This window comes from Anabas testudineus, chromosome 5 (assembly GCF_900324465.2).
Source record: "Anabas testudineus chromosome 5, fAnaTes1.2, whole genome shotgun sequence".
Classification (NCBI taxonomy): Eukaryota; Metazoa; Chordata; class Actinopteri; order Anabantiformes; family Anabantidae; genus Anabas; species Anabas testudineus.
In genome coordinates, this window is record NC_046614.1 from 24,471,296 (window position 1) to 24,482,373 (window position 11,078).

General features: G+C 37.3%; 2 protein-coding genes across 2 annotated transcripts; both read right to left on the minus strand.

The window, feature by feature from the left end:
* Positions 1-1,275: 1,275 nt before the first annotated feature.
* Positions 1,276-5,286, minus strand: LOC113153522 (odorant receptor 131-2-like). Its single transcript, XM_026347198.1, has 6 exons — positions 5,141-5,286; positions 4,636-4,776; positions 3,893-4,157; positions 3,096-3,426; positions 2,617-2,875; positions 1,276-1,321 (listed from the first exon to the last, which is right to left on the minus strand). Exons 1-6 carry the CDS (start codon positions 5,284-5,286, stop codon positions 1,276-1,278), a joined length of 1,188 nt encoding a protein of 395 aa, XP_026202983.1.
* A 1,582-nt stretch (positions 5,287-6,868) lies between these two features.
* Positions 6,869-9,894, minus strand: LOC113153523 (odorant receptor 131-2-like). Its single transcript, XM_026347199.1, has 4 exons — positions 9,749-9,894; positions 9,412-9,552; positions 7,832-8,096; positions 6,869-7,252 (listed from the first exon to the last, which is right to left on the minus strand). The coding sequence occupies exons 1-4, from the start codon at positions 9,892-9,894 to the stop codon at positions 6,869-6,871; spliced, it is 936 nt and encodes a 311-aa protein (XP_026202984.1).
* Positions 9,895-11,078: the final 1,184 nt, after the last annotated feature.

Sequence of the window (11,078 nt, forward strand, 5' to 3'; positions counted from 1 at the left end):
TGAAACACTAAATCACCTTTTATTCTCCTCTTCTACAGGATCGACGACTGTGAAGACTTTCTGCAAAGGTTGGACTCTCCACACAGAACCTACTATTGCTTCACTTCACCTGATTCATGTAAATATTTGCAGCATGAAATACTGAAATTAGCATGTTGTGTTAAAGTACAAATACAAGCAGGAATTAATTTACTGCAATGAGACCAAATAAAAGGAACTTTTAGAACATGGAGCCACGATTTGCTCAGCTCTTGCTCACATTATCTACATTTAAGTAACAATAGCACAATGTAGTAATCTGTTCCTGCAAAGGTAACCAAGAGAGCCTGCTAATAAAAATGGATGGCAGGTTTCAAGTAGTAAAAAATAACATCCAGACTTGTTTCAATTGTTAATCTGAAAAGCTAAAGCTACAGGTTGTGACATAACTGATATACAGTAAAAGGTACAATGTGTATAAGGCTAAAAGAAAGTTGACCTAAGTAGAAAGTGCAAGAACAGTACTTTACAACTGTTAAGTTCTGTATTTTGTTACTTTCCACAACTATCAGGGTGCCGGCTGTTTTTGTTTAATAGTTTTTTTTGCTGTGATCTTGTCCTGTTGCCTAGCTTGTGGAGTATTTACTGTATTTGCATTGGCACCATATAACTTTGTTTTAATTAATGTGTTATGATTTTGGAGTAGTACGATACTCTATATTGCAAAAAAGTATTTGCTTGCCCATCCAAATAGTCAGAATGAGGTGCTCCAATAACTTCCATGCCCACAGATATATAGAATGAAGCACCTAGGCATGCAGACTGTTTTTACAAACATTTGTGAAAGAATGGGTTGCTCTCAAGAGCTCAGTGAATTCCAGCGTGGACCTGTGATAAGATGCCACCTGTGAAACAAATCCAGTCAGGACATTTTTTTCTGGAGCTGGGCTTGGCCCCTTAGTTCCATTGAAAGGAACTGTGAATGCTTCAGCATACCAAGACATTTGAATAATTCTATGCTCCCAACTTTGTGAGAACAGTTTTGAGCTGGCTCCTACCTCTTCTAACATGACTGTGCACCAGTGTACAAACCAAGGTCCATAAAGACATGGGTGACAGAGTTTGGTGTGGATGAACTTGACTGGCCTACACAGAGTCCTGACCTCGACCCGATAGAACACCTTTGGGATGAATTAGAGCAGAGACTGAGAGCCAGGCCTTCTCGTCTAACATCAATGTGTGACCTCATAAATGTGCTTCTGGGAGAAGGGTCCAAAATCCCCATTAAAAACACTCCTAAACCTTGTGGACAGCCTTCCCAGAAGAGTTGAAGCTCTTATACCTGCAAAGGGTGGACCAACGTCTTATTAAACCCTAAGGGTTAGGAATGGGATGTTCATATGCGAGTCAGGGCAGGTGAGCGAATACTTTTGGCAATATAGTGGACCTTTATGCTGCTGAAAACTCAGATTTTCCCCCACACACCTAACACACAGTAAGAGATAAGACATGATGAAGGCAATTAGCAGCTTTATCTTGATGCTTCTGTGAAATACTTCATGCAGCACAAAAGATTTTTTTTTTTTCCTTTTTCTCAGGTTGTCCTCTATATCAAATACATCTTTTTTTTTTTTTTAAGCCTTTATTTGAATGTTATACTTGAAGAGACAAGCTCAAGTAGCAAAGTGGATTAGGGGAATTACAATAAACACAAACACACAGGAGTTGTTTGCATTTATAAAAACTGCAAAATAGGTTTATGAAACGGTTTATGTTTTTCCACAAAAACGTATCCAGACCAGACATTCTGGTAACTCTCACACATTTAAAAATGTATGTATTCATTAATTGTTCATCGTAGGGAGCATTATTTCAGAGATTGCTACAGGTCTAGGATGATTGAGCAATCTAGTGCAACTAAATGTAGACTACACTACACCTTCTAAAACTTTTTTTTTCCACAAATAACATTCTCTACAGTATAACCACAACTCTGTTAAAATGGCTGAGCATAGAATGAATGAATGAATGAATGCCTTTTATTGTCACTGTTCACATATACAATATGCATTATATACATGTACAATAAGATTAAAAGCATCTCACTGTTGGTGCAGCATGCTAAAAATAACATAAATAAATAACAATTTCAACAATAGCAGCATGGGGTGCAGGTCAAATGAGGTAGGGTACACAAAGAACGTAGCAGTCATATGTACATATATCAATATGAAGGTGCATTTAAAAAAAATAAAAAATAAATTGCACAGCAATTGTAAGTGTAACATTCAGTGGTGTATACAAGGTGGATTTTTTTTTTTAACATTCAGTAGTTAGGATGATCCAGTAGGTAGTCGGTGCATATGTGAATTTATGGCAGTGATGGCTTTTGGGAAAAAGCTGTTCTTGAGTCTGTTTGTCCTCGTTCTGTGGCACCTGTTGTGCCTTCCTGAGGGTAACGGGTTGAACAGTCCAGAAGCTGGATGGGAACTGTCCTTGATGATGATCTCCGCTCTGCTGAGGCAGCGGGAGGTGTCAATGTCCGACAGGGAGGGGAGAGGGCAGCCTATGATCTTTTGTGCTGATTAAACTACTCTCTGAAGCCTCCCTCTGTCTGCTATAGTGAAACTCCAGTACCATACAGTGATGCAGTAAGTCAGCAGGCTCTCGATGGACGCGCGGTTGTGCTTCCTGAGGACTCTCAGGAAGTAGAGTCTCTGCTGGGCCTTCTTGATGACCGCTGTGATGTTCTCTGTCCATGAGATATCATCAGAGATGAGGACCCCGAGAAACCGGAAAGTGTGGACCCTCTCCACGCAAACGCCAATGATGTAGAGAGGGGCTAGCTCGGTGCTGTGCTTCCTGAAGTCGACAATGACCTCTTTAACATAGAAACCTGTATTTTATGTAATTGCTTATACTTTGACACATTTCTTTCAGCTGACACTAAAATGAGCTTGTGTAGTAATTTTTGGATGTACTAAAATGTACACTACCGTAGCTCTACAATTTTAGAAGAATTCAAGAAAAGGCCTTTCAGTCTCATAGTTGTTTTGATCTTCTCCAGGGTCCCACTTTCAGCTTTTTCTTCTTTTTAATAGAGTTGCAGCTTTTACAGAGGAATTGCTGCCTGATGTGACTGTTAAATTTCTTGTCTCTGACACCGTAGATGAGTGGACTAAGCAGACGTGGAAGAATATCTGTAAACAGATAGGTGGCGAAGAGGATCTTGGTGCGATCATAGGGCCAAATGGTGAGTAGAATGACATTGATGAAGGGAGAGATGTATGTTAACATGCAGATGAGGAGCTGGACTCCATGGAGCAGGATAGTATTACGGGCATTTCTTGCTGAGGTCTGGTCAGACCCAGAAACTGCACGGGCAGTGAGGAAGACTTTCAGATAGGTGATGATCAATGTCAGGAATACAGAGGAGAGTAGAAGCACCTAATGGAAAGATGTAGCAACACAAAGTCCAATTAAAGCTAAATAAATGGTAATCCATGATTTATGGACATAATACATATATGACAGGTATCATAGCATAATAATGTGAATTTGTGAATTAACCTGGTCTAATGCCTGCACCTGTGTTGAGTTGGGGAGCATCTATTTACACATGCAAAGCTTTCTTGGTTTAAGTGAGCGAAGCCCTCTTGGGTCCATGTGCAAATAAATTTCTCTGTCAAAGCAAACTTAGGAGGAAAGTCGTAAAAAGCTCTGCTGCAGCCACACGCCAGACTGAATTGGACACTGGACCCAAGACTGAAACTCTGTTTTGCACAGAGAGAATTAACAGCTAATAGTAACTTTATAAATGAGACGTACTACGTCGAGGCATATGTAGTTGCTAAAATGGCTTGGAAGGGGCATAGAGCAAAGGTGTTAGTTTGCTTGTGTATGACATTATCACCTGGACAACCATGTTTAGACTCTTGTGATATGACGTATCGTACACATAGGAAGGGTAGCAGACAACATTGCTTGAGAAGACTGAGAATGGCTCGGTGGCAAGTACGATTATGATATCTGTGAGGGGGGCGATGGAGGAGACAATCCAGATCAGTGCAACCAGACAGTAGGCTCGCTTCACAGTACAGATCTGACTGTGATGTAGGGGCCAGCAAACGGCAATGTAACGCTCAACTGCCATGCCAGCCAGGTTCATAGGGCTGTTTCTGGAGAATAGACAAATAAAGATTACACATTAGAATGCTTTAATGGCCAACTTATTCATAAGTTGATTTAATACATCACAGCCTTCAAAATTTTCCTCATGGAGCATATCTTCACTGGAGATACAGCACGTGCAGTTAAATCAGGTCAGAATACAGTTAAATGTGTTATGCGTAGATCCAGATCTTTAGGAAAGCCTCATAATTTCATTATCTCGATATAATGACAATTATATGATGCAGCTAGATATTGACTACTTCTAGCCATATGTATTTGTGAGTTTGCCTTTAATAATAGCTGACATCATGAAATTAATCTCATACAGTCTCACAAAAGCACACATGCAGGCAAATTGTTATACATTATATTCCCTGGCTTATTGCCTTGTACCTCATTTGTAAGTCGCTTTGGATAAAGTGTCTTCCAAATAACTAAATTATAAAATGTAATTTCTTTTTTTTCTTTAGCACGTGCACTTACTTGCCAGTAGTGCGTGAGATGAGCAGCATGATGCAGCAGGGAGCAAAGCTCAGGTGAGCAGTGTAGGTCAAGAGTTGCAGCATCACAGAAACTGTCAGCATAATCATGTCGTTGATCACCAGATGAATGTACAGAACATATCTGCAGGATAGGTCACAATCATAGTATATGTCAACATACAGTGCATCCAGAAAGTATTCAGTGCTTGAAATTAAAAGTGTACCTTTTTTCACATATTACTGAATATTTATGTACATGTGATATTTGTGTTTTTAATAAATTTGCAAACATTTTAAAGAAACTGGAATACTTCGAGATTATTGGGTATTGTTTGTAGAATTTTGGAATAAGGTAACGTACCAAAAAAACTTCAAGCTCTGTGAATACTTTCTGCATGCACTGTAAAAAGTTACAAGTCTGAGTACCTCATTGGTTTTCTTGTAAGAATTCAAACATTTGTTAGAAGAAAACATCAGCCAGAAAATGTCACACTTGCTTCTGTTACCTGGGATCTCGCTGGAAGAATTCACACTTAAAGTAGATGTAGATAAAAGATCCGTTGATAGAGTTGATGATGAAGCAAATGGCAATAGTCACAAAGTTTTTGGAGAAAGCCTCATTAAAGCCGTCCAGACGTTGGGTTGAATTCATAATGTACCTTGTTTTGCTCACTGGTGTGAAGACAAGGTCAGGTCCCAGCTGTGGTCTACTTTCAGTAGGGGTCCATAGACCTCCTTATGCTTACCCTGCCTTTGCTTTGTACATTATAAGTTGCCCTGTACCCTGAGCCTGGTTGTGCTGGAGCTTCCTTCCTCTGAAGGGAGTTTTTCCTCTCCAATGTCTTCTAGTGCTGATCAAGAGGTGTTGTTAGGTTTTCCTATACAATTCTCTATGGAATTGTACTTTGTAAGGTCTTGAACCTTACAATGTAAAGTGTGTGCGTGATTTGGCACTGTACAAATAAAATTTAATTTAATTGAAATTGTTTTTTTTTCTCACTTTTTAAGAATGACTGAGTTAATATTTATATGTATGGTTTCTAACTATGATTAGTTAGAAACTAATTCTAATCCCTTTACTTATATTTGACTCCTAAGAACCAAAAAAAAAATCTGCATTTTAAGTATGAATGTTCAAATTAAATTTTTATGTGCTAGAAATAAACAAAGCAAACAAAAACATTTTCCTTAGAAATACAATTAAATACCATTCCACTGTCTCTAAGCTTTGATAATGACTAAACTGTAAATGTTCATCACTTCCCTTTACTCAGTCAAATATGTATAAAAATATAATTTAAAACACATCAAATAGTAAATCAAACCATTCTTTGCACTGGGGATAAACTAGTTTTCAAATGTTTCTGGTTCTTGACAGAATTCTAGTTGCAAAATCTTTTTAATGAATCTTTGACTGTGAAGCAAATAAATAAATCATACTTACTGAATGTCGGCCTCACACTGGTCAGACCTGTGTCGAGGTTCTGGGCACTTCTGTGTTACCGTTTTATTGCAGTGCAGTTTTGCTTTTTTTGTTTTGTTTTTTTTAAAGCTAATGAGTAAGATGAGATCATCTTTCCTCTAGAGTATACATGCCTTCCCCAACATCAGACATGGATACAAGCAGGTGGTGGCCACACACACTACAGTAAATATCGTTTTAAGTTACTACAGGGAAATTTCAGCAAAATTGACTGACCTGCTGCATAATTTTTTTACTTTGATTTTCAGGGCGTCTTGGAGTTCAGCTCTCTGTTGATAACTGTCATTTCCATCAAACAATGTGGGATCCTTTCATTCCTATCACATCCTCCAGTCCATATCGCTATAAATATTCAGCATGGTTTTCCCCCGTTGAGATCTGAAGTGTTTTCGAAGTGTTCGTTTTATTTGTTAATTTTTTATTCAATTTTATTCAGTACATACAGTAGTCATATAGGATCTGGCTGTTTTATACTAGAAATATGCTAACAGTTAAAATAACATAGCATAGTATCAGCTTATACGTAAGCATAAGTTTACGTCTGAAAAGTAGAACAGTTTTTGGTCACCAGCAGTCATGTACAGGTCTTAAAATATAAAAAATATGTATTTTACATGATTTCTTACCTTCTCTAACAAATATTACCTTCAGTTCAAATCAAAATCGGCTTGTATTGTAATTTTTTTGATATTGTAGTAAAATATACACAATCCCAGACATAACTTGTTCAGTAGACCTGTTTGGACCTTCTTTAGGGTTCTGCTTTAAGTTTCATTGTGTTTTCTATAGAGTTGTTGTATTTAGAACAGAAGTGCATCCTGAGGTGACTGTTGAATTTCTTGTCTCTGACACCGTAGATGAGTGGACTAAGCAGACGTGGAAGAATATCTGTAAACAGATAGGTGGCGAAGAGGATCTTGGTGCGATCATAGGGCCAAATGGTGAGTAGAATGACATTGATGAAGGGAGAGATGTATGATAACATGCAGATGAGGAGCTGGACTCCATGCAGCAGGATAGTATTGCGGGCATTTCTTGCTGATGTTTGGTTGGAACCAGAAACTGCACGGGCAGTGAGGAAGACTTTCAGGTAGGTGATGATTAAAGTCAAGTAGACAAAGGAAAGTAGAAGGACCTGATGAAAATATGTGGCAACGAGTTAAAATTAAAACTAAGCCATAAAATTAGGACACAAATAAATGGTAATCCTTAATTCATCGAATCATAGCATAATACTGTGACTAATGCAGCAGCTGTTGTGGATGACTTGGTAAACCACTGTGCTCCACTGTTTGTACTTCTGTCAAAGGCTTTTGATACTATTGTTCATAACATTTCATTGAATGAGCTGCTTTCTGTCGGTTTTAATATTTTGCTTATAAGAATTTAATAATATATAACACATAGAAGAGGTCAAATTTCTGAAAGCAACTATCCCTGCCTAACCCACTAATGGTTTTCTGAAAAGGGTAAGATGTCGAGTCACTTTGTCCCCCCACCCCCCAATCCACCCTAGTCTGTGATGAGACCTTGCAGCTTCTTTATCACTAAACACACCTGATCCAGGTCCTCATTAGTGGGTATGGTAGGGGTATAAATACTTAGGAAAGCAGTCGGACAGACAGGACAGCACAGACAACAGATTCTTCATTTAAAAAATTAATTCTGAGAATTCTTCTAAAACTAAAACCAATGCAATAACAATCAGTGTCACCTGGACAACCACCCTTTGAGTCTCGTGGTACGGCGTGTTGTACACGTTTATAGGGTAACAGACAACAATCCCTGAGAGGGCAGAGGGGACATGGGTAGCAACGTAGATGATGATATCTGTGAGGGGCGAGATGAGGGACACTGTCCAAATCAATGCAATGAGACCGTAGGTTCGCCGCACGGTGCAGATCTGACTGTGGCGTAGAGGTTGGCAAACAGCAATGTAACGTTCGACAGCCATGCCAGCCAGGTTTAGAGGGGTGTTCCTGGATAAGGCAAATAATAAACATGACAATAACATAGAAGCTCTCTTCAATGTGCTGTTCCTTTAGAAATTGTAGTCAAGCCTGGAGATCCTCACTCATACTCATTTATTATATATCTGGAAGATATATATAAACTGGCTCTGTTATCACTAACACTAGTAGTTATAATGTATATATTTTCTTGTTACTACTGCAAATAAAAGGAAAGAAATATATAATTAAGGTTTTTATTTTTGTGTATATTTTTTACTTTACAAATCTGTTTGGATAATTGTTTTTGACTTTAGTGTCGTAATATCATTCAATTTAACTCATGCTTGGAAGGAATATGTTGGAATGGAATGGAATCTGTCTCTATAGTAACATCATATAACACTAACAAGTTCTTTCCACAGATGTTCAATATGATTTAAATCAGGACTTCACAATAGTCCAATGATTTTTTTATTTTTTTTAGCTGTGTTTTAGGTTTTTATCTTTTTGTAGGGCTATGACCTTTGACAAAGACAAAGCTTTCTGACACTGGACAGCACATTTCTTTTCAGAATTCTTTGATAGTCTTGAGATTTCATTTTACCCTGCTCAGATTTAAGAAACCCTGTGCCAGATTGAGCACAGCAGCCCCAGAACATAACCAAGCCTCTTCCATGCTACAGTGTAGGTACAGTGTACTTTTCTTTGTATGCTTAATTTTTGCTCTTTAACCATAGAGCTGATTTGATCTGACTCTGATGTACCTTGCCCTTGGATTTCACCTCTAATTTTGTATTTGTATTTTCTGTCTCTTTAGTTTGTCATCAAGTATGAACGCACTTGTGAAGATAATATCAGGACACTCTTTAGTTTAACATGTCCCTATGGCCAAAGTATTTAACATTTTTTCTAGGGCTACCATAATTTTTGTCCAAGCCAGTTTCATTAGCTTGTTTTTTAAAAAAAACTTCTGTTGAACCACAATTAAAGAGTCTATTTTCATTAATTTTTGTACATTTTTATATACTATTACTTTTGTCAGTTTCAAGTTATTTCAATGACCTTTGTGGGTTTTTCTTTAACAGAGGGGTAACAACTATTTTGTATGTGGTTATATGGTTCTATGCACATTATATTATGCATAGATCAGTCATTAACTAGAAAATATCTCATACTGTGGAGTATTTCCTCAGTGAGCCTTCTACTCATTAGATCATATTTTCAAAGCTTATTGCAACTTTGTCCAGTTTAGGTTTGAGAGAATGCAACATGTACTGTACGCAGTCACACACAATCACACCTGCTGACTAACTGTGTTGCAAATTCTGTTGAATACACACACCTACTTGTCAGTACTGAGATGAGCAGCATGATGCAGCAGGGAGCAAAGCTCAGGGGAACGGTGTAATTCAAGAGTTGCAGCATTACAGAAAATGTCACCAAAATCATATCGTTGATCACCAGATGAATGTACAAAACATATCTGCAGGAGAGAACAGGAAAAATAGATAGGATAGCCAGGTGAAGAAATGGTTTATAGAAAATAATTACTTATCTCTAAACTTAGTAAATATCATTAAATAAATTACAATAACCACAAACAGTATATGGAAATATGAAAATGTATGAAGTTACAAGACCATAAAAGAAAACTGCAGGAAATTGTAAACTCTTATCACCTGGGGTCTCGCTGGAAAGCCTCGGTCTTAAAGTAAATGTAGACAAAAGATCCATTGATGCAGTTGATCAGTGAGACGATAGCAAAGGTGATGAAGTTTCTCGAGAAAGCATCACTAAAGCTGTCCAGACGTTTGGTTGAGTTCATAATGTATAACGTTCTGTTTTAGTGTAGTAAGATGAAGTTCAGTTCAGTCAGTACAGTGGCACTATCTGTAAGTTAAATTTAAAATGGAGATCTCTAATTGACTTTTTAACAGTTTTCATTATCTGTTGCACATGGAGCAATTCACTAAAAACATTTTACAGATCTTGACCTGTAACTGCATTTAGATTAATGTGTAACTTAAAATATGCTTTGGTCTGATTTCTCTAATCAAAAAAGGGTTTTTAGAGACCAGAATTGTCATTTGATAGTGTACACAATTGCAGTAAGAAATCAAGGTAAGAACTGAGATCACTATATAGTTCACGGACAAAGATAAAGTAAAAAAAAAAAAATAGAACAAAAGTTAAATATCCAAGTTTCATACATGATTGTTTTACATTGATTTAAAGAATAGTTGAAATAACATAATCAAGGCTCAGCAAAAATGTAATAAAAGACCATTCCACTGTCCCACTTTCTTCTGCAGCTTTTGCATAGTAGTTTTACTCAAATTTTAAAATACAGCAAATGGTAAATCTAATAATCCTTTTTTTATTGGTAAGATGATTAAAAAATAGTCTTCTGGTACCTGACCGAAGGAGAATTGTAATCGCTATACAAATTATTTAATGATTGTTTGAGCTGTAAAGTTAATAAAGAAATCATACTTACTGTACTGCAAAACCACACTGGTCTGAGTGTCAAGGTGCAAGGGCTGGTCTGTAGGAACTGAGATTTGCTATTATACAAACTGTATATTTATAATTTTTGCTGCAAACGGTCCAGTAATTGGGCTCAAAGGGATGATATAGGGAGAACAGCTGTTAAACAAAACCCTTTGGAATAAAAGTTGTTTGCTGTTGTTGCTCTAACAACAAAAAATTGAGAAGGGCAATCCTACACAAGCTACCTCCCACCTCTAGTATGGGCCCAGAAATAACGTAATATCAATCCACCACAATAGGAATGAACTTTTTGTCACCTTACAAGCATGATACAGTACAAAATGGTATTCAAGATGACATTTTTTGCCTGTTTTTTGTTTATGAACTTTTTGTACACAACAATAACATGTTAACAGGTATTCAGTCATGAGTAAGGCCACAATGGCAAAAGCTAACTTTATGCTATTTCAAATTTTTTGTGCAAAGTGTAATTTTTCATCATCAATCATAAATTAGATG